General features: G+C 38.3%; 1 protein-coding gene across 1 annotated transcript in view; it reads right to left on the reverse strand.

The window, feature by feature from the left end:
* ep400 (E1A binding protein p400) overlaps positions 1-24,228 on the reverse strand; it is a 48,778-nt gene that overhangs the window by 17,547 nt on the left and 7,003 nt on the right. Inside the window, exons 4-25 of the mRNA XM_037681176.1 lie at positions 24,001-24,085; positions 21,605-21,999; positions 21,033-21,332; positions 18,010-18,195; positions 17,754-17,894; positions 17,582-17,654; positions 17,248-17,282; positions 17,088-17,145; positions 16,908-16,997; positions 15,762-15,875; positions 15,478-15,665; positions 15,222-15,399; positions 15,000-15,136; positions 14,723-14,892; positions 12,140-12,314; positions 11,894-12,030; positions 11,409-11,595; positions 10,535-10,704; positions 10,248-10,435; positions 2,775-2,939; positions 2,286-2,438; positions 2,020-2,087 (exon numbers count right to left, since the gene is read on the reverse strand). Coding sequence (XP_037537104.1) covers positions 2,020-2,087; positions 2,286-2,438; positions 2,775-2,939; positions 10,248-10,435; positions 10,535-10,704; positions 11,409-11,595; positions 11,894-12,030; positions 12,140-12,314; positions 14,723-14,892; positions 15,000-15,136; positions 15,222-15,399; positions 15,478-15,665; positions 15,762-15,875; positions 16,908-16,997; positions 17,088-17,145; positions 17,248-17,282; positions 17,582-17,654; positions 17,754-17,894; positions 18,010-18,195; positions 21,033-21,332; positions 21,605-21,999; positions 24,001-24,085 — 3,393 coding nt within the window. The remainder of the gene's footprint in view (positions 1-2,019; positions 2,088-2,285; positions 2,439-2,774; positions 2,940-10,247; positions 10,436-10,534; positions 10,705-11,408; positions 11,596-11,893; positions 12,031-12,139; positions 12,315-14,722; positions 14,893-14,999; positions 15,137-15,221; positions 15,400-15,477; positions 15,666-15,761; positions 15,876-16,907; positions 16,998-17,087; positions 17,146-17,247; positions 17,283-17,581; positions 17,655-17,753; positions 17,895-18,009; positions 18,196-21,032; positions 21,333-21,604; positions 22,000-24,000; positions 24,086-24,228) is intronic.

Genomic DNA, 24,228 nt, shown 5'->3' on the forward strand with positions numbered 1-24,228 from the left:
GGACTGTATGTTCTGTTTATATATATATAAACAGAACATACAGTCCTTTCTCAATAAAATAAATTGTAGGGCCTTAGATGAAAATTATATTATTTAAGAGTTCAATCAAATAAAGGTAATTTATTTCTATGAACCGAAAAAAATCAAACATTTATTTTTATTACTAATTAAAAAGACATAATTTTCATTACATAATATTCTTCCAAAACACAACCTGAACCTGAAGCTAGTTTGGTTTCTCAGTAGAAATAGATTCTTGTGTGCTTTGAAACACTGTCCTGCAGCCTGATGTTATTTCTGACCTCTCTTCAACTTCAAACAGTTTGAGACTTTTCATCCTGAACCCGTTTGTTTCAGTTCTTCCAAGAACATTATTGCAAAATTCAAAACTAAACTTTGAGACCATATGATTGACTTTACATAAACAAAACAAATATTCTTTTATTTTAGGCATTCATAGTCAAATCTGAGAGAACTCCCAACATAGTAATAAGTAAGTTAATTTCAGCTGCTCCGTTCATCAGGGGTCACCACAGCGAGCGAACTCGCATGAAAGATTTGACCATTTGCTTTACGCTGGATTCTGATGCAACCTGGGCTTGAACCTGCAACCTCAGGATTGCAAGACTGCGGCACTGACCATCAAGCTACCGCAACCTCCCCAACATATCTTTTGTTATCTTAAATCATCTAGATGTTAATCTGAAAAGATTCAGTAATATTACATGTGGAGTCCCTCAGGGTTCTGTACTTGGAACAAAACTATTTATTCTGTATGTTAATGAATTGGTAAATGTGTCAGATCTCCTTAAATGTATCTTATTTGCTGATGATACCACTTTTTTTTATTTTGGTAAAGATATGGAACAGATGTTTGAGTTGATGACGGCAGAATTTGTTAAAATACAAGATTGGTTTAAACTAAATAAATTATCATTAAATATAAGTAAAACTTAAGTACATGATACTCAGTTAAAAAAAAAGGAAATTATAGATGTTCCATTTACGATTGATGGTGTTGGATTTGTCGTGTTAGTGAAATGAAGTTTTTGGGTGTTGTCATTGATGACAAATTGACGTGGAAACATCACATTAATTCTGTAAGGATAAAGATAGCCAAATCTATTGCAGTATTATACAAAGTCAGGAACTTGTTAAATGATAAAGCCCTGTATTTGTTATATAACACAATTATTGTCCCACATATAATTTATTGTATTGATGTTTGGGGAAAAGCATGTAAAACATTTACGGAACCTGTTTTCTTGCTGCAGAAAAGAGCAGTAAGAATAATCACTAGAAAACATTACTGTCACCCATCTGGCACATTATTTCATCAACTGAAAATATTGAAGTTCTATGACTTGATGGATTATAATATTTTACTAGTTATGTATAGAGCTCATATAAATGAACTACCTGTGAATATCCAAATATATTTCATTAAACGACAAAGCTGTTATAATCTCCAGGGAAAGGAAATATTTGTTAAACCAAGATACAGAACCAGTTTGAAGGGTCGGTCAACCTCAATCCAGGGAATTAGATTGTGGAATGGTTTGAAAACTGAAGTGAAAAATGCAAAAACAACGATTACTTTTAAGAAAATAATTAAAAATGGACTACTGCAAAAATATATATGAAATACTGTTATGTATGTTGCATTATAGTTGGAAAATTATAGTGAATTGTTCTTTTTTTCTTTTTTGTTTGTTTAGGTACTAACAGATGATTGTTGTTTGATTTGAATTATTGTAAGAGGGGGCAGATAAAATAAGATTTTTTTTCTTCCTTCTGCTACCCTTCATTTTATGTATATATTATATAAACTTAGTTTGCATTATTGTTTTTTGTGTTGTATTTTAAAATGAATAAATTTAATAAAAAAAATTAAAAAAAAGTCAGGTCATGCCTCTCAAGTTCTCTGGCAAAATATGGTTATATCGATCTTTTAGAAATAAACCCCAAATTCAACAACAATTGGCTTTTAATTCACTTGTAAAAAATATTTGTACTCACCTGAGAACCACTGTGTACTGCAGTATGCTTAGTGGGGGAAGATGTGGCATTTGTTGTCATACCCAGAGCTAAAAACAAACAAACAAACAAAAATAATCTTTAAATATAGAAAGAGCGCACCTGTACTGTAGGAAAGATATTTTATGTCCTAGAGTAAAATATTTATTTTTAGATTTAAACCGGTAGCAGATGACGGCTGTATTTATGTATTTCAGAATGACAAAGACAAAGACAGTAATAAAATACTCAAGCTGTTATAGAGTTACTTTGCTGAGCTGTTGAAAGAGCAGGAAGCGGTGTGCCAGGTGTTACTGAAGCGCTGGAAGCGGGAACAGCTTGAGGCATTGTTTGCAAAACCATGGATCCTTGTGGCCGTATGATCTGCTGCCCCGGAGCCGACACAATATGCAGGATGTTGCCTAAAGCCATGACACAGAGACAATGAAGAGGCGCCTTTATGGAACCAAACACAAAACAAATGTGCAAAAACTAAAAATAAGAAAGAGTAAAGATCTTCAGTCAGAACTAATTACCAGTGCAAGGAGAGGGTAATATATTTTAAAATAATAATACACAGACAAGCTAAATATTTATAATTTTATAAGGCTTATATTTAAACTGCACAATATTATAAAGATTTGTACAAAGCAAATTAATTACCTGGAAGTCAAAAAGAGATATACAGTAAAGGAGAGGAAATAAAGAGTATGCAAAGAGAAAAAATGTCACAATGGAATGTACATTACCGAGTGTACCTTGAAGCTGCAAGGGCTGTCCGGTGGTGAGCTGTCGGAGCTGACTGGGTGACAAAGTAAACTTGTTCCCCTGAAACTGAAGCGTGACTGGAGTCTCTGGCTGTGAGATACGAGTCTGACCGCCTGCTATGTTGGCCAGTTGGGCAATCTTCACCACATCTCCACCTTCAATGAAAATAAAGAACAAACTTATAAGAAAACAGACTGAAAATGTGCCATTTTTACACTTACAAAATAAACTTTGTTAGTTGAAGGGTGAAGAAGAAACCGGACATGCAGAAACAGGGTGGATTAATCAGATGGAAGAGCACAGCTCCTCTCAATAACTGAATCATTGCAGCTCTTACTTAAAATGGCTTTAAGGGCAGACAAAGTCTGAAACATGAACATAAAATTTAAAAAAGCTCTCTTCTTGCTCTCTTCTTAAGGCTTTTTCAAGGCAACACACAGGTCACCAGGATATTACGAGTATCTGACAAGTACTGAACATATTGAATATTTATTTTTAAAGTCTAAATGTATCAACTTTAATTGTGTCATACCATTTTTTTAGGGATGCACGATATTATCGGCATGGTATCGGACGATATTAGTGTTAAAGTTAAATATCAGACATCGGCCATTCCATCAAAATAACTCAGGATATAAAAGACGCTGTTTTTGTATGACAACCCAGTGACAAGGATGCCTGCAGCGCCAACACAACGTGATGACGTCACGCGCGCCTACCTGATCTGATCATGGCGGAGAGGAAAATTCAAAATGCCGATGGTGTGGAAGTTTTTTTTTGTTCGCTGAGGTTGTCAGATTCAGAAGATTTTTGGACTACATGGAGCCTCGCTACATCATCCCCAGTCTCAAGATATTTTTTTCAGTGTAGCCTTACCCGAGTTACAAGCCGTCATTTCCGACGTCATTGAGAAGCTAACAGCCGATAGCACTTGGGTGAGTTTTACCACAGACATTTGGACGTCGTGTTAGCCCCGTTAGCATGATTAGTCATAGGGCACAATAGACAAAAACTTTGAACTTAAAAAGTCTGTCCTTCATGCACAGGAGTGCAGAGGATCTGCAGCTAGGAAGCTGGAACAAGCCTCCACAAGTGAGACAGCATCACAGGTGACTAATGCTAATAAATAATATTCAACACTTTTCATTGAATGTAAGTTAAAGTGCAGTGTTCCCCCTACCATTATACAAGCGGGGCGCCCCGCCCTGTCAACAGAACTGAGCACCCTGTCTACCGAACCCCACCCCCACTCACCTGTCTGCACTGACATAACGCTAAACTAGCGGCTCGCAATGCAGGTGCACTAGCTAAAAAGCTAAAGGCAGCCTCTTCCTTCATGCTGAACCCTCAAGCTGAACGCACCCCCGCCACTCGAAAACTGTCGGTACAAACAGCGCACGGCTCAGATGTGCGTCTCTGTCTCTCCCCCCGCCCCAAAAAAAAACACCAACTGTCGGTTCAGACAGCACGCAGCTGAGATGTGTGTCTGTCTGTCTCTCTCCTCTCACACACCCTGCTCTAAAACTGTTGGTTTAAACAACGTGCTGCGCAGCTTAGGACAAGTCTCCGTTCTCCCCCCCGGACAAAAATCATGGACGAGATGAGCGTCCCGCCATAACAGTTATCTAGGGGAAACACTGAAGTGCTATGCATATGGCTGTCACTGAATATATGTCACCAGCTCTTACAGCTGTTACAAAATTTTTGTAGCAAATAAGCCTAAATAAGAGGAATATGTTCAGACAAAGGAAATATTAAACTATTTCATGTTGCTGTGTTTATTTGTACTCATCTGCTCACACAGACTCATGTAGGTGCTGCTGTTCGGTGTATTTTTTTTTATGCCATTTAATGCTGCTAGTGCTTGGTGTATTTTTATTAGCGTTTTTCTTAATTCATATCTTAGATCTTATTGCTGTTCTTCTTTTACATTTTAATACTTTTGTTGGATGTAACTGGGATCCTGTATACATAATGTCGTTCTGGTGGAACGACAAATAAATTTGAATCCTTGAATTGTATATAAAATATCGTTATCGTTTATCGGCCAAATAAGTTTTAGCATATCGGCATATCAGCCAAAAATCCAATATCGTGCATCCTTATTTTTTTAAATAAAGCTATGGACTTACAAAATCATGTGTGAGTCAAGTACAAAGAAGCCAAATGGAATTAGCATATTTCATAGTAGCTGAAGAAAACTTTTAGAGTCAATATTTTCATCAACTTGATTTGAATGAGTACACAAGGGTGCACTGCAAAATACTTTTTCTCTTAAATTTTTAGTCCATCATACTTTTGTGTGTATCTGTATGAAAATCACCAATTAACATATTTGTTAGATACTTTAACTTTTCTGAGACCTCGATTGATCTTCTGGGAACCAAAACAAATTCCAAGTAAAAACAAACAAACAAAAAAAGATCAGAAAACTGATTTAAGTTGTAATTTTATTTTTTGTACTCTTAAAACTTCCAGTTTAGGACCTCTGAAGACACTAAAGTTTCCAGTTTTTTACAGGAGCATCTGAATCTAACGTGTAACAAAGTGTAAGCACGGAAACTAAACTGTGTGACCACAATGTCACACAAAATCATTTGATTATTTTTAAAAATTACAACGATCATCTACAGAAAAATTTTATTTAGTCGTTTTCTTATTCAGTGCTGTGTGTTACTGAAAAAGTTTCACGGTTCAACTCTGAGGTAGAAAAGGTTTAAAAAAATCTGGGGAACATTTCCACATGCTTTGCAGTGACAGTCAAGATTGGACAAAACAAAATTAATAAATAAAAAAACAGCAAAAGGAAAACACAAACTAAACCAACAACCGTAGGTTTTGGCTTTCTTCCTGCAGCTGGGCTAAGGCAAGACAAAAGAATATTAGTATACTGGGCAAAAACTATTAAAATTTAAGAAAATACATCATAAAAAAGGAATATTCTCAGAACTTTTCATCCAGGAACACATTTTTCTCGTATTTGGGTGCAAATTATCGATGTTCACAAAAATCTATGCAAATGGATGTACAACTGCTTAATGCAAACTTTTATACACCTGTAGTTGATGTATTTGTGATTAATGAGAGTCTTTGTCTGTGCAGTTATGAGGCTTTTGACTTTGAGCAAAAGCAATGAAATATAAAAAATGGGAACTCCAACAGGCTTATATGGATTAGAAAATGGTTAACCATCTTCAAACTTATATCAACAAATTGCTAGAGAAGATATTCTAAAAAAATTAATAACCCAAACAACAACCACACTTTCATGTAGAATTTAATCTCCTTTATGAACCAGAATAATAATTCTAGTCAAAACAGTGCCTGCAAACATGACTTCTCAACATAAGTCTGCTACTGACCCATAAAGAAGTCAGTAAATAGATTAAAACATTATTAACAATTTTTTTTTTTAACCAGGCAAATCCCACTGAGATTGCAGATCTCTTCTGTAAAGAAAGCCTGGGACCCCCTTGAAAATTTAAACTAGTCTGACACTTTGTTGCCACAATTTGGAAAGCGGGCAGACACAAACCAATGTTTGGAGAAAATTCATTTTTTTGTTTTCAAACTTTAACAAACATCTACTGATCCCAGGAAGGTTTTATGTTCTCATCATTGTCTTTCTGGAACATCTCACCTTACATACAGTGCCTTGTCTTCAGCGCCCTTGAACTTTTCAACCTTTTGCCACATTTCAGGCTTCAAACATAAAGATATAAAATTCAAATTTTTTGTGAAGAATCGACAACAAGTGGGACACAATCGTGAAGTGGAATGAAATTCATTGGATGTGTCAAACTTTTTTAACAAATAAAAAACTGAAAAGTGGGACGTGCAATATTATTCGTCCCCTTTACTTTCAGTGCAGCAAACTCACTCCAGAAGTTCAGTGAGGATCTATGAATGATCCAATGTTGTCCCAAATGACTGATGATGATAAATAGAATCCACCTGTGTGTAATCAAGTCTCTGTATAAATGCACCTGCTCTGTGATAGTCTCAGGGTTCTGTTCAAAGTGCAGAGAGCATCATGAAGACCAAGGAACACACCAGGCAGGTCCGAGATACTGTTGTGGAGAAGTTTAAAGGTGGATTTGGATCCAAAAAGATTTCCCAAGCTTTAAACATCCCAAGGAGCACTGTGCAAGCAATCATATTGAAATGGAAGGAGTATCAGACCACTGCAAATCTACCAAGACCCGGCCGTCCCTCTAAACTTTCATCTGGAACAAGGAGAAGACTGATCAGAGATGGAGCCAAGAGGCCCATGATCACTCTGGATGAACTGCAGAGATCTACAGCTGAGGTGGGAGAGTCTGTCCATAGGACAACAATCAGTCGTACACTGCACAAATCTGGCCTTCATGGAAGAGTGGCAAGAAGAAAGCCATTTCTCAAAGATATCCATAAAAAGTGTAGTTTAAAGTTTGTCACAAGCACCTGGGAGACACCAAACATGTGGAAGAAGGTGCTCTGGTCACATGAAACCAAATTCCAACTGTTTGGCCACAATGCAAAACGATATGTTTGGCGTAAAAGCAACAGCACTCATCACCCTGAACACACCATCCCCACTGTCAAACATGGTGGTGGCAGCATCATGGTTTGGGCCTGCTTTTCGTCAGCAGGGACAGGGAAGATGGTCAGAATTGATGGGAAGATGGATGGGGCCAAATACAGGACCATTCTGGGAGAAAACCTGTTTGAGTCTGCAAGAGACCTGAGACTGGGACGGAGATTTATCTTCCAACAAGACAATGATCCAAAACATAAAGACACATCTACAATGGAATGGTTCACAAATAAACGTATCCAGGTGTTGGAATGGCCAAATCAAAGTCCAGACCTGAATCCAATCGAGAATCTGTGGAAAGAGCTGAAGACTGCTGTTCACAAACGCTCTCCATCCAACCTCACTGAGCTCAAGCTGTTTTACAAAGAAGAATGGGCAAGAATTTCAGTGTCTCCATGTTCAAAACTGATAGAGACAAACCCCAAGAGACTTGCAGCTGGAACTGCAGCAAAAGGCGGCGCTACAAAGTATTAACGCAAGGGGGACGAATAATATTGCACGCCCCACTTTTCAGTTTTTTATTTGTTAAAAAAGTTTGACACATCCAATAAATTTCATTCCACTTCACGATTGTGTCCCACTTGTTGTTGATTCTTCACAAAAAAATAAAATTTTATATCTTTATGTTTGAAGCCTGAAATGTGGCAAAAGGTTGAAAAGTTCAAGGGGGGCTGAACACTTTCGCAAGGCACTATAAGTCTATGGCAACGTGCTTTTCTGTCATCCAGACTACAGTAGAAATGTTTTTCATAAACACCCTGACCCTGTCAGCTACAAACGCATCAGCTTGAACCCTACCTTGCATGACTGCCTCACTGACTCTTGCAGTGATGATTCACAGCATCCTACAACTTAAAGAGTCTTTCTGCAAAGATATTTGTGTTGATAAATGTTCTGCACCCACATAGAGAGGAAAATCGGAACCAGATTGAAAAACCCTGGATGCTTCATTGAAGAAAAGCGCAGTGATGAGAGGTGTGACATAAGTGGGACATTCGTAGTGTACATGCAGGTGACAAGAAAGAAACTGGGGCATCCAGAGGTGGTTGAGACGCTGCTGATATGGCTCACAGGTCTAAATGGACTTTTACACAAGAACTTGAAAAAGAATTAAACACGACACTGGCCCACCTCCTGAGACAAAAAAAAGACAGATCAGCAGTGTCTCAAGTAAAGGCCTCATTCTACAGCAGCCAAAACTTTTGTGACAGAGGTGGAGGGAAAATGTTTAGATGAAGGGGAGAACAGGCCACTTACTAGGCAACCGTGCCTGGGCCTGAGATGTAAGAACCAACCTCTGGGACAATAGGCTGGGCTGGATGGCATGGCTGGGGGCTAAAGCTGGCCTGGCGACCTGTGTTAATCCAGGCTGGCTGATTGGAGCCACAGAGCCCACAACTGTTCCAGCTAAGGTCTGACCCAAGGTAACAGCCCCCAGCACATGCTGCCCACTGCCGATGCTCCCAGAGGAAGCTGCAGTGCTGCTGCTGCTGACAGGAGGAGTAGCCTGGGCTCTCTGAGTAGCTGTTCCAATGGCTGTGAAGTACAAGGCAATGGGTATGGGACTCCATGTTAGGTTTCACCCAATATTTAGTCAGATCATTGAGATCAACCTGTTTTGTTTATATTTATTCACTCTGCAGTATCAGGCTAACAGTATGAGAAATGGTATTGCCACTCACAAGAAAAATTAGTACAAAAAAGTGACTAATACAAAATAATAAGTTGTGATTGCAGTATGAAGAATTCAAATACATGTGAAACTTGTTTTTGGAACACCTCATGATAATTATGATCCTATAATCTCAGATAATTGAAATAAAGATTAGAGCTGGAGTTCCACCTGTAATGAGCATCACGTGTCAGCTGTAGCATGAAAGCAAGACGAACACAAGTAATTTGTTCTGACAAATTCCAGTGTGACCCTGTCTAACTTAATGGGCAAATACAACTGAATATCATCAGCATAGCAATGAAAAGGGATGTTATGTTTTCTAAAAACACAACATAAAAACAAACACAAACATAAAATGTCAAATTTGTTGCAAATTATTTACTTTAAATAATCCAAACACTATGTCTGTCTTTTCTTGCAGAGAAAGTTTGTCGAAATAAAATGCAAAAAGCACAATTGCCAAGTCAATTTCAGATAGCTTCAATGTTTTTTAAAAACAATGAACCATTTATTTTATCATTTTTTGCATAAAAAATAGAATGGTATGCAACTTCAGCATCTCTAACTCAATGCATTTTATTTAAATTGTCATCAAAAGGCAGTTATAGACCAAAGTAATACCAAATAACAGAAATGAAATATGCGTTTGGGAGCATGGGAACCTATAGCTTCAGTGGTCTATTATGTTCATGAAAGCGGTGCTACCTCCAGGGAAAAGCAATGTTGCCCACACACCACTGCTGCACTGAAGTATAAACTTAAACGGATTAAGACTTCATGACTTCCGCCTGCTAAAGAGGATCAAAATTCAGAATTCAATGAAGGAGAAAGCATTTATCTTTCAAAACTGCAGGACAGTACCTAAAATGTGTCAGTGCATATTTTCTGCTGTTTTGTATATATTGTATGACCCAGTAGGTTTATTATTAATTCTCTATGCACAATACAGTAAAAAGAATTGATCTAATTCAGTTACTTCAAAACAGCATCTCAAATCATGCAGCATAAAACTGAATAATGCACACATCACAAGCAAAAAAACAACAACAAAAACTGTAACAGGACAGGAGTTAAAGTACCAAACTGTACAACAACTATAGTATAAGAGGTAAAGTACGGCCTTACAATCTGATGCAGATAATCAGGAGCTCCCTAAGTGATATTAAAAACAAATTCCCTTTGTTTTACCAAACACTGTTCATGGATTCTTACCTTGAGAAGTGGGAGTCGTCGTTCCAGTCGTGACAGGAGACTTGCCCCTGGTTTGGCCTGACTGGCTGGAGAGGGAGGTTGAAGTACTGGTTTGGGGGGAGCTAGTGGGAGGGCGCTGGCCTGCTGCATTTCCAATAGCAGCCAAGCGGCCTTCTGGCTTTGTGCCATACTGAACTGGCTGGAACAATCTGTAAAAAGTAATTTGGTGCAAATGCAACAAACACTTTATCATAATGTTAAAACTTTTGACACACACCATTGTCTACATGGGTAATGTTAGAACTGACCTCATGGGTTTAATGGGACACGGTTTGGGTCTTGGTGGCTGGTCTGGGCTCGTGTAGATTTCCTCTATGAGCTGCTGAGTGACCTTTAGTTTGGGTACTGCCTCTTCAGTCTGATACCGAGTTAGTCTGTTCTCATTATTGATCAAATCAAATATGGACAGGTTTGCAATCTAGGATGATAATAAAAAATACAATTACATAAAACAGTATAAGTGTAGCAATGCAAACAGATTATACAGTTTGTTTGTACTCCAAATCAAAATATTGCAAAAAAAAAACAACAACACTATGATCAGGAACAACAGAGAATTAAAAACAGGAAATGTTCTGCTTTTAGAACCGATCAACTAGAAAGCCATTAAAAAGCTGCCGTAGCCTAAAGAGAAGTCTTCTGTAATTATTATCAACTTAAAACCAAATTATGATACTGGCAAAATCTAGGGATGAGTGGTAATTTTACAAATATTCAAAGTTGAGTAAAATGGGAAAATTCCAAGTATTAATGCAGTGATCATGAATGTTCTTTCTTATTATTAGTTTTACACCAGCACCACAAGAACCACCTAATGGTGCTTTTCTAGTTGGTGTTGCTATTTTCAACACATCCACCACTACTTACCCATGAAAAAAAATAGAACAACAGCAGGAAACAAACAAATAAATAAAAAACACAACTTGAATAAAAATGGAATAATCATTGGCAATTATTATTATTTTTTGGATTAAAATGCTCATACATAGAAGATGTTGGGAAAAAAAATCTTTACATCCTCAAAACACAAGTATTGTACTTTAACAACATTCATTAAAATGATATGCAATTCAATTCTGCTAATTACTAAACAATTTTGATTTTTTTGGACTTTCTTTGCACCTTGCTTGACTGATTCCTGACAGTTTCCAGAACCAACGATGGGACGTTGTACTGAAGAGAAGAACAGAAGTAAGAGCTGCTGGTCTCTCGGGGAGCCACCAGCTCAGGGTGGTTACACACTCGCTGCAGCCGCATCAAAACCTGGAGCACGCTGACAAAATGACCCGTCTTCAGAGCCTCCTGAGTCCTTGGAGGAAAGTACGAAAGTCTTGATTACAAATGAAATAAAGTAATCACAAAATGTACAACTTGATTCATGTCTGCTTTTTGTTTGTTTAAATGATAAACGCACTGTCATAATAAAATAATGTGAGGTGTTGCGACTTTACCTCTCAGCTTTGATTTATTTATACCGGTAACTGCTCTGATTTACAAAATATTTTTATACTGAGAAACAGTGACACTTTAACAGAAATGTGACCTGATCAAATATTAGACGTTAAGGAGATATGACTATAAAATGAGGGATAGGTGAAATTATTTACCCCAGCTGAGTAAGGATGTCTTCATAAAGGCTTTTCTGTCTGCTGGACAGACGACACTTCAGGATGTGTTCATACTTCTTGGGAAGCTGTTTCTCCACGTCTCTTTTGGAGCGCCGCAAGATGAATGGCTGGATCATCTACAGTGACAAGTAAAACAAACTTTAATATGCATGTGCAAGTACGCTGCATGTGAAAGTCATCAAATGTGAGTTAAAAAGCAGAGGAATATGCAGGCACTATACTCACCCTGTGCAGGCGGATGACTAGCTTGTGGCAGTAGTCCTGGTTCTGGTCTGTGCCTGCCTTAACAGGGAAGTCACAGAAGGGCCTGGTGATTCCTGGCAACAGGAAGTGGATCATGGTCCACAACTCCTTGAGAGTATTTTGTAGAGGAGTGTTGATAAGGAGAACCCTCTGCTCACTGAAAGATGTACAGGAATCTCTCAGTCATGTTAAAAGGAATTTAGAAAAAATATCAAGTTTTTATAAAAACAAGGACGAACTGGAATAATTTGCAAAAACCTACTCCAACGTGTGCATATCTTGACTTAACAGCTTTTTGTGTTGACAGTTTTAACAAACACCATGCTTAGTTATTAACAGGGTTTACAAATGAGCAACTAGTTTGGGAAAACTAGTATATATTACTATATTCCATGAACCCTACGTATATTTTATTTTTAAAGATGAACACTTTTTACAAGACAAATTGGAGGAGAGATGGGGCAGCAACTTGTTTTCTGAAGGTGTTTACGGTGTCAGTCACATAATTCAAGTATTGTTCTTCAATTAAACAAGACTATGTTCCCACAAGAATAAGGTCTATATGAATCAGAGCTGGGCTAACTTTAGCAAGAGTCACAGAATGTTTTACTACATCTTTGCATTTGACAAATGGCTAATATCCAAAGTTCTGCTATTGGGAGTAACTTGACATTTACAGTTCTCCAAAGACTAGTCAACATAAAAAGAGGATGTAGACTAAACCAAAATCTGGTCATTAGAGTCATCTGTTCTATCAACTGATGTCCTGCCTCCCATGGCACATTTAAAGCTGTTTGAGTATTCACCTGCAAGTTCCCAGGAAAACAAAATACAAAGTAAGAATGGCTAAATAATAAACTCAAGATTTGATTGATACGTGAACTAAAAGATCATAAACATAAAAACTATACTTCTCTTTTATGCACACGTTATGGACAACACTGCTTGTTATAGCAATTTATTTTAAAGGATACTGGAATAATTTTAGACCCATTTCTAAACTTTCTTTAATCACCAAAGCCCTCGAGAAGGTTGTGCACACAGTTGTCTTTCTTGCAGAGCACAACATCCTTAAGGTTTTTCAATCTGGTTTTAAAGCTCTCCACAGCACTGAATTGGCTCTTTTAAAAGTTTTTAATGACATCCTTTTAGCTACCGACACCAGCGACTGTGCCATCCTTGTGCTTTTAGACTAACAGCTGCTCTTGACACTGTGGACCATGACATTCTGCTAACTCATCTGGAGCAGTGAGTGGGGATCGGGGGTGTCGTCTTAAAATGGTTCAGGTCTTATTTGGCAACCAGTTTGACAAACTCTGTTGGTCTTGATGGGTCAGTATCCTCCTCTTCTCTTTTTTTTGTAAAGTCCCCCAAGGCTCAGTTTTAGGCCCATTTTTTGTTTTATCTCCATCTGCTGCCACTTGGTTCCATACTCAGAAAACACAAAATTGTATTCTGTTATTACACTGATGACTGTCAGATTCATGTCCCTCTTAAAAAGTCAAAGGCATATTCAATCATTCCAATCTTAAGGTGTCTTGAGGACATAAAGGCCTGGCTGGCTCTTTAAAGTTTTAACTAAACCAAGACAGAAGTGATGGCTTTTGGAGATACAGTACTGCTGGGCCCTCCCCTCTAGATCTAGGTTACTTAACCCAGTACAGCAAATTGACAGTAAGGAATTTAGGGGTTGAACTGGATTTTTTTTCTTCCGAGTATGGAGCAGATAAAAACAAAAGTGGGCATAAAACTGTGCCTTGAGGGACTTCACCCCCCAAAAAAGGAGGATACTGACACATGGGAGGCCCTCCCCTGTAGATCTAGTTACTTGACCCAGTACAATTCAATTCAGTTTATAGCTCCAAGATACAACAGAAGTCATCTCAGGGCAAATTGACTGTTAGGAATTTAGGGGTTGAACTGGATCCTAAACTTAAGACTGGCAGATCTTAAAAGAAGTTTTTATCATTTGAGACAGCTAGCGTATTCCTAAAAAGAAACTTTGAGACAGTAATTTCATGCCTTTGTTACCACCCAGCTGGATTACTGCAACACACATCTGGGGGTTAGTGGGTCCTCCATCACCCGATGGCAGAGGGTCCAAAATGCTGCACGTAGGTTTTTAAGTAACACACGTAAATATGAGCACTCTCTCATTTTATCTTCACTCCACTGGCTGCTCGTGTATTTTAGGATCCATTATAATAAATAAATAAATAAATAAATATATAATTTTTTTTAACTTCTTAAAAGCCATTTGTTTTCTTTGGATTTTAACACTTTGTAAAGGGTTGCTTTTATTTATTTTTACCTGATTTTTATTTTTGTAGGTTTGATTGTTTTTATTGTTGATCAGATCTTACGCATTTTACTGTTTTTTAATTAAATGTTTTTATTTCACCTGTGTTTTTAAACACATTTGTACGAGCTGTGTTTTAATGCAGTTCTGTACAGCACTTCGGTCTGCTGTGGAGTATAAAGTGCTTTACAAATAAAGTTGATTGGATTTTCAAGACTACACAAAAGCACTGATAATAAATCATTATATTTTATTAAGCAGTTCACCTTTTGAGAGCAAAGATTGTTTCCCAGTGTTTCTGCGTAACGTTTTTGATGAGTTGGACCTCGTCCAGAACCAGATGCTTCCATCTTCTCTTCAGAAAATGGCTCTGATCTTTCATTAGAAGCTTGTATGATGTCACACATACATGGAAGCTGTTGGATTCATCCCACAACTGTAAAAACAGGTCAAACAATCTGTTACTGTGACTAGAGAACTTAAAAAAAGAAAATTGGTTTTAGATTAAGTAACATCAGAAACATGTTTAAATGGCATGAATACCAGTCTTTTAGATCTGCGTTCCTTTCTATTGCCCAAGTACAGGAGAAGCTTAAGGCCAGGACACCAGCGTTTGAACTCCAGCTCCCAGTTTAGCAGCTTACATGTTCTTACTATAATAAGATGGGGACCCCAGATGCCTGTGGATAAAATCAGCAAATGTTTAGTTGTTAAATAAGGTATACCCTGTAAAATGCTTATGAGCATCTTTAAATATCAACATACCCTCTTGACCTGCTAAGTGGGCCATATAAGCCACTGTCTGTACAGTTTTGCCAAGCCCTGTTTCATCAGCTAAGATGCCATTGAGCTGTTTCTTGTGAAGGTTTATCAGCCAATCCACACCAATTTGCTGATATTCTCGCAGCACTCCATGCAATAGAAAAGGTGCTGGGCTGCGAGTCTAAAAAAAAAAAAGATGGAATTTAAAATCATAACATATAAAGCTTATTTTAATGTTTGAGATTTTCTGTTTTCTTACTGATGATGTGGTTCTGAGGCTGCCTTTAGGCAAGAGTAGTTCTGTGGCAGCAGCCACTTCAGCTATGTCTCTGCCCAGCTTCCTGTTCGAGTCAGACGTGGCTTTATCTGCACCACGATACTGGTCCATACTAAGCAGGGAGTCAATCAAAACAGCTTGAGGTGGACTGCCTGAAGCACATTCCATTCCTGGAAAACAAAGATATATTTTAGAGGGACATTACTCTCATGACATACATGAATAAAATTTGGTTTAACAGGACTAAATTCTGATCGCTAAGGTACCTTCAGTCTCCTCCATGTCACCCTCGTCACTATGAGGACTTGGCTGAGGCCACTCAAAACTTTCAGCGTAAGCTCCAGCATACTGTTTCTTCAAAGCATCCAGAGACATCTCAGCTAAAAAAATAAATACATAAAAATAAAAATTAACAACAAAGACATTTTAAAGTAATTCTGGCAAATGTATGACATGGATTAAAAATATGCAAATAATACAATAAAAAACATCAACTGTGTTGTTGTCCTCATCCCACGAACATTAGCATAAAATCTTTTGGTCACTTGCATAAGCTTGGTTCTCATAGCATGAATGAGATGTCTCACTATGGGTGAGACATCAGAACTAGGGGTATAACACCTGACAGTGTCGCTTATAAAACAAAATCGGTATCAGCCAAGATCGGAATCGGCAGGTCAGACTTTTTTAAAATCGGTGATCGGTCAGAAAACTGCAAATCAAATGCACCCCTAATCAAAACCAATGCTACGAAGGAGAACATGCAATCTAATTCCATACATCTGAATTTTCATTTAACATTTTTTCAAGGATGATGTCAAACTATGAGAAGCTGCACAGGCCTCTGAAATTGCAAACTACCTAAAGGAGCAAATCACTTTTCTCACTTTATTTAATTCAAGGAGAATTATTGTGAACCAAAGCCCAAATGTTTCATGTAAATCATAAAAGCTCTGATAATAAATCTACTCTTTTATCGCAATGGTTCAGTTTAATTAAGTATTCAAAATGATTTGGGTTCACCTATTGCAGGTGATCGTTTGAATAATGGGATTTCAAGTTTACAAAAGGCATTTTTGTCTTCCTGTCAACTCAGTTTCAGAAGTGTCACAGTGAGGAATTTGAACTCTAATAATTTGGGGTGGTTAAGCTGTGCAACAGGCAAGCTTTGTGTCGTTTGTAAATAGGTTATTTTATTGTGACTGGACTAATATTAACGTCTAAGCTGGTTTACTTGTACTTTTGATGCAATAGTTTATTGTGAATACTGAATATATAAGAACATGGGTGCAATTTTCTCAGAGAAAGACAAACCGTTAAGCCTGCCTACAGCACAGACATATTTATTCAAATAAAATAGCATTTGAAAAAGAAAATCACAAGTGGTTTTATGCGGACGTAAAAGCATGTACCGTCTTTGGCGAGGGCATTCAATTCTGCTTTGTGGTCTATACGACCTTCCATGAGTTCCTGCTCCTCTATGGTGCTCTCTTCATCTGAGACTAAATGAAAGAGAAAAACAAGACAGCAATTAAAATAATGATTATTCAGCTTTGACTTTTTTGCAATATAAACCTTAAACTAACAAATACCATCTTCATCAATCAAGAACAAACTTGATTTTCTTTTTTTAGCAGAGGTGACTCCCTCCTGCAAAATGGACAAAAGAACAGTTTATACATCAATAAAATACAAAATGAGATACGGGTTTTTGCTTCACTATTAATTCTAATCAGTCGGTGCAGCACCTACCGCTTTATTGACTTTATCTCCTGTCTGTCCAGACACTGAAATGGAAGTGCAATAAATTTAGTGTTAATAGGCTGGTACAGTTCAGGGCTGTAGATTTCACCACACAAAGATAATTACTCAGTTTTGCTGGATTCAAGTTTCTAATACAAAAAAAAGCTTCTATTTAATAATAAAAAAAAGCCTTTGTGAATGACTGTAGTACAGAATTATTCTTATTCGGTAAAACTATGATATTATCTGAGATGGTGACATTTTTATTTCATTTGCCATATGGGAAAGTAAAAGCTTATTATACAGAGCTAAAGTGTTATTTTTATTGTTTGGTGAGACATACCTGTAGCTTTTTGTAAACAAAGTGCTTTGAGCCTCTTCTCATAAATTTCAAACTGGAGTTTGATTTCCACAACCTTAGTGATAAAATTTCTCATTTACAGCAAATAAAAACAAGACCATACATGAATCATGACACGTTCATAAATAAAGGTCATAACTAAATACACACATACTTGCTCAATGTTTGACCAGAAAAATTCCACCTCTCGGGCAATTGTGCTGGCAATGTGACGGAGATGAATTTCCCTTTCTTTCTGTGATCTGTCCTCACTTTTTGTCTGCTCTTGATGGTAACGTGCACATGTGCGAACAAGCTGCAACGAAAACACGAAGTATTTTTTTTAAAAAGGTGTCACTGCATGGTGTTACTTTGCTTTTGTTGTGCTAATCTGTAATTTATGTTTATGAATTATTTCATGACAGTCAAACCTTCTTAGCAGCAGCCTCCTTCCATCTTCTCTCCTGAGCAAAGTCTGCTGCCATCCACTGCATCTCCTCCAGCAAGTAGTCCCAGTGGGACTTTGGACGAGAAGCCTCTACAAGTCTGGGCAGTCTGCTAGCTGACCACTGACCCTCCTTCCTCAGCTCTGAAATACGTTGATGCACCTGACTTTCCTAGGACACAGAAACACAACATTTTATCAGAATATTAAAAAGGACGATCACTCTCATCTCAACTACTCCAATAATAAATTTAGAGTTGAACCACACAACTTTGCTGTTACAACAAGAGCTGGATGCGGGTCACAGGTCATAGCAGCTAGCTGTTGCTAGCCGTGGGCCTCAGGCCTCCTCTCGGACCCCAGATCCGCCCCCAGCCCACACTGTTCCTACAGCTCGGACCTCCCTCAGAAGCGGCAAATCACACCATCAATAAATCAAGGAAACGTGAATTCAGTTTTACCAGTTGTATTAAAATCAAGGCAGGAAAAGGTTACAATTTACAGTGCTGGCCGGTTCTGGTACCCGACACGAGATCAGAAACCGGAAGGGTCGGATGTCCCATCGCATTCCAGATTTATAGGCCCTAGACTCCTCCTTCGCAGAAGGGGAGCACAACCTAACTGTGTATGAGGGGGAGTGACTAAGTGTGATCTCAATGGATCTTATGGGAGTTAACGTGAAAGGAAAAATGAGATGGTGCTTCAAAGCCTTTCTGTGTGATGCAGCAAGCAAAATGAACTCTATTCCTTGATGGATATTGAATCCCTGGGAGACTCTAGAGTTGCTGGCCCCATTTAAACCAGTCAGAACCGGGTCAAAATTGAATTATAATCCCATCTCTGAGCAGATCAAAAAACCCAGGGTCAGTCTAGATAAATATACCACATTAGTAAATAATACAAAACAAGATCAAACCCTGATGATGAAAAACAAACAAGTGATTATTAGGAACTTTAATGAACTGGTAGTTTAATTATTTTAAACTTTCCGCACAGGCAACTTTAACAATATTAGAAAATGCATGGTATTTGCTTTTATAGTCAAAACGCAGGATGAACAAAAAATGTCAACAAATTCACAGCATTTATTAGATTTATATAGTGTATTGTAAAAATAATTTCTAACTACACTATTCAAAGCATTTTTGTCATTTTGACTTGTACAGATTAATTTACAAAACAAAAAACAAATGTGTGGACTTGCCCCTAGTTTTTTTTTTAAACAAACTGTATATAATATTTTTGGTGTTTCAAAAATTGTCAGTGGGAAAGGCAGCTGCGCCTGTAGGTTTCCATTTCTAATGGGCCATCAATGACAGCCACAAACACAGGACCCCTATATCTGTGAAATTTGTATCCGAGTACGGCCCAAAGGCTCTTGAGTCCGATTGAAGTGGACCTCGTCATTGTTCGGCCACTTCTACAGATATTGCTTGTTGGTACCAAAAGTACTAGTAATAGAAAATAAATATTAATTCTAAAGTAATAATACTAGTAGTAGAATATTTTAAGACCTTCTAGCATTGCCGGAAAAAACATTTAAACAAAAACAGAAGTTTGAATTTTAAGAGGTGCATTTAGCTAATTAATCTTGAGAGCAACTCATTTCTCTTCCACTTTGTTGGCACTTTGATAAAAGCACAGACCAGTTAATTACAAGTTTTCCAGCCAAAAGCCTTTCATTTATTGCTTCAGAAATCATTTTCTTCAGCAGTTTTACCTGTCTTCAGATTTCGTATGGTGGTGAGGTGGGTACGAATTTACCCCTGCTTTTTGGTTAAAATTTGCTTCACAACTTTAAACATGATTACCATTTTAATTTGTAAGCTTTTAAATTTTGAAAATGTGCAAAAATTAGACCAGAGCAGTAATCTGCCAAAAATCCTGCACACACTGTGGACACAATTATATTCTTTAAGAAATAAAGCCTGTTATAGAACAGAATGTTCCCTGAGGTAAATTATTATTTTTAAAGGTTAGACAAAAGCCTCTATTCCATTGTTAATGTGTAGCCATGGGCGGCCAGTTTCCAGTCACCTCATGACAGAAGTCTGTTGGAGTCAGCCTCCCCACCATCACAGACATCTGCACCTCAAGATGCACGAAGAGGGCCTCCTGCATCATGAAGGACCCCACTCACCCAGCACACACACTTTTTGCCCCGCTCCCCTCAGGAAGGAGGTTGAGGAGCATTAAGTGTAGAACCACTAGACTGAGGAACAGCTTCTACCCTGAGGCTGTCAGACTCATGAATATCTAACCAGAATAATCACTGTGAAAAATCACATCATGAAGCTGATCGTTTCGTGTTGCTGTGTTCATTCATACTCATCTGTTCACACAGACTCATGTTCATGCTGCTGTTCGGCGTATTGTTTTGTACTACTAGTGCTTAGCGTATTTTTAGTTAACGTTTTTCTTAGTTCATATCTTAGATCTTATTACGGTTTTTCTTTTACATTTTATACTTTTGTTGGATATAACTGGGATGTGTACACAATTTCGTTCCACCACATGTACCACAGGTGGTGTGAATGACAAATAAAGAAACTCTGACTCTGTACATTCGCTCGTTCATTATGGCTCCGCCGAGCTCACGCTGTATGTGCTCATCAGCCAAAATGGATAAAAACGTTTGCACCTCATCACTGGTCCATGGGATTCCATGGATTTGCAGCTCATCATCTCTATCTCAGGAAAGTATGTTCTGCAACAATCGAATTGAAAATGGCGCTTCAGGAGGAGTTTGCAAATACAGCCTTGGCTCATCCAGTGATGTGAATCCACGGGCCAATCAACAGCTGCAGTTTGTTGATGTGAAAATCGCTTCCTCAGCTTGGCTCGCTTAGAACCTACCTCGCTGAGGTAGGAATCGAGTAAGAACAGGTAATGGAGACACAACTGGCTGAAGCTGAGACTATACGAACTGATTAAAGCCATCCCGTGGAGAAGCGACTAAGGCTAAAGCTAAAAATTTTGTATTAAAAAACAAGTGTAAACAAAACTCACCAGTTTAACCTGCTCCACTTGTTTATCTTGAGCGCCATCTTGCGAGGACTGCATGGTGGTATTTTGGCCAAAGCTACCTGTTTTGACTGCAGATACCCCGTTGGTTCCAGTTAGTTTGGACTGGGTGCTTGGGTTAATGTTAGAGCCAAGAGGACGGAGAGAACTTGTTGGTTGGGGAGATGGATTAGAGTTTGAAGTGGACAGGGGAGCAGACGACACAGACGTTAATGGTACAGAGTTGGTCATAATCCTCTGTACCGGTTGGTTTAGATCTGCACCAGGGCGAGCAAGTGTCACAGTCTGTGGAGAAGGGAGAAAAAAATTCTGACATGATGTTTATACTATGAAAATGAGTGACTATATGTTATAACCATATTTTGAATAATCTGATAGTAACTAAAATGTGCAGACGCCGATTTAAAATTGACACAAAGTTTGTAAGTAAATAAAGTTATAAAAAACAACATGCTCTATGCCTGAGTGTTGTCAGTTTTCAAAGACTGATTACATCATCGATTTACTTGTGTGTAAAAAATTAAATAAAAAAATATATAAAACAAAAACAGACTGACCGCTTGTCCTGCCTGTAGAATGGTTTGGGATTGTTGCTGTTGGGACTGCAACTGAATATGAACACCTTGCTGTATCTGCTGCTGTAGCTGGGTCTGGAGCTGTGTGTGGGGGTTCACAGTAGCCATGACAGGCCCACCTGCCTGGACTTGAACTGGTGCCTGGAGCTGCCCACCAGATTGCGAAATATTCTCCACTAACTGAACCTGCTGAGAGAGTGCCATAGGTAGGCCTGCCATAGGGAGGGTCCCTTGAGGCAACCTGCTGGGTAGCTGGGGTGGGGGTGTGTGCAGACTGGCAGCATTCTGCACAGGTGGTCCTTTAGATGGGTCGTACTGTTGCTGGCTCTGCTTCTGTCCTGCAATCTGGACGGCTTGAGGAGTAGGTGGCATACCACCTGTATACATGGCAACCAAAGTATAGGACAAAAGTAGTACAGAGAGCAACACCAGAAAAAAAAAAGTAAAAAAAAAAATCCATTTGTAAATTCTGACATGTTAAATGGTTTTTTACAGATTTTGTTTTTCTCTTTCCTAATTTATTTTAGTTCCATTAGGTATTTAGTAGTTTGTATTTGATAATATGAGAGACCGTTTTGTAGATTTTGAATCTAGTAAATAAATAATTAAACTTTACTTTTTATTTTAAATAACAGTGTGCACATTAAATCTTACAGCTCCTGTAACCTTCTCTTAATTAACTAGATAGTCATTAACAGTAGAATACTAGTCCTTGATGATCCGAGCAAAACTAATGAAACTCATACAGCAAAATGGTTACAGAAGAAATGAAATCAATATGAGAATCTACATGTCTCTCAAATGAAACACTACTTTGATTAATGCAAAATCAAAACATTGCATTTCAAATGCAGAGAGAATGTGTTTAAAACATCAAAAAATTGTACATGCAGTAAGACGTTTTAGAGAAGAAATTGAAATGTTACTAATAAAAATGAAAAAAAAAAAAGGGTTTTGAAAATAAAGACAGGGAAAAAAGGGGAGAAAAACTACAAAGCAGACACTAAAACAGCATATGTGTAGCATGCATGAAGCAATGTCATTGTTGCGGCAACCAAGGCATCTGGATGCCTCACACAGCGACAAAGCACAGAGGTGAGTAAAAGGACACACATGGGGTTTGCAGACAGCAAGCCTGAGCAGAGCTGTGCACACTGAAGCAGCACCTGCCTTACCTCCCTGCACGTCACATCACCTTGCGATCAACACCTGGCCCTGACACACCTACACCACCAAAATCGCAAAAACTTGAGCCGTGAACAAAACTCCTCCAAATGATCCTCCTCCTACTTAAGTTGAGGGAAAGAAGCCAAATCAGAACAAAATGTCATGACACAACATGGAAGAAAGCCAACTAAAAATGATCAGAAGATAAAAACGCTCTGCAAGACCGACTGATGGTGATGAAATGACTTTGAATCAAAATTGACGGTTCAAAGATAGACGATGGTAGACAAAAAGACTGGCAAAGGAATGACAATGGAAAACCCAACATAAGCATGTCAGGTGGATTTATACAATGGGAAAGGAGAAATACCCATTGGAAAGTGGAAAAATTCCCAGAGGATTCCCACTTTTTGTGATCCACCTCAAATTAGATGAAAATCCATCAGCGTGGGAAGGTCTGTTCGAACAAGACTAGCCAGAACAAACTTTGAGGGGAAAAAAAAAAAGAGATGAATAACGACAGGCGAGCAACAGGAACAAAAAAAGACGACATGGCATCTTCCCATTGAGTGACTACTCTTCTTCAGACACTGGGATTGTCTTCTTTCCCATTTAGCCTGACAAAGAGAGCTGGTACTGGTACAGCTAAGCCTGAACTTTCTGTGGACTGCTGAGAAATCAAGCAGATGGTTGAAGATCAATATGTTGATGCTGCTTGAAGTTTGTTTGTAGAAGATGAATGTTGCACCGGTAATTCAAATTCACTCTCCTTAGTCTGAGGAAGGGCATAGATCCAGCAGCATCGAACAGAACAAAGAACGGCCTGGTGGTAGCACTCCTACCTTGCGCAGTCGGCATTAGCTGCTGAAGTGGAACGCCAGGTGATCCTAAAGGAGCTACACCAGGATGCTGGAAAATCAGCCCACGGCGACCAACGTCAATCCGGGGCCTCTTAGCCTGATCTGGGATTTAAAACACACAATACCCTCATAACGCAAAAAAGGCACTCTGCACAGGACAATGACCTTCTGAAGACCTTACAGGTCACCTCTCCTTCCTTGGTTTTAGACTTCAACACAAAGCGCTAGTAGAGGTTGCCAAATATCTAAAAGCAGAAGCAATTAGAAGGAGAAAAGAAAACAAACAAAAAAACAAAGCAAACGGGGGAACAAAGCAACAGGAGAGACAGGAGTCAACGATCTTTGCCCTACCTGTTTGACCCATAGCCTGCTGCCTCTTAAAAGCATCCAAGTCTCCAGGGTTTGCAATAGTGCCTGAACCAACCCCTTGGTGTCCCTGCAAAACAATCTTAAACCATTAGAGAAATATTTTCAGTCACTAGTTTTGTAGAACTACTCAAAAATAAATAAATAAATAAAATAAAAATTATACATATATATATATATATATATATATATATATATATATATATATATATA

This window comes from Nematolebias whitei, chromosome 8 (genome assembly GCF_014905685.2).
Source record: "Nematolebias whitei isolate Nwh7 chromosome 8, NemWhi1, whole genome shotgun sequence".
NCBI lineage: Eukaryota > Metazoa > Chordata > Actinopteri > Cyprinodontiformes > Rivulidae > Nematolebias > Nematolebias whitei.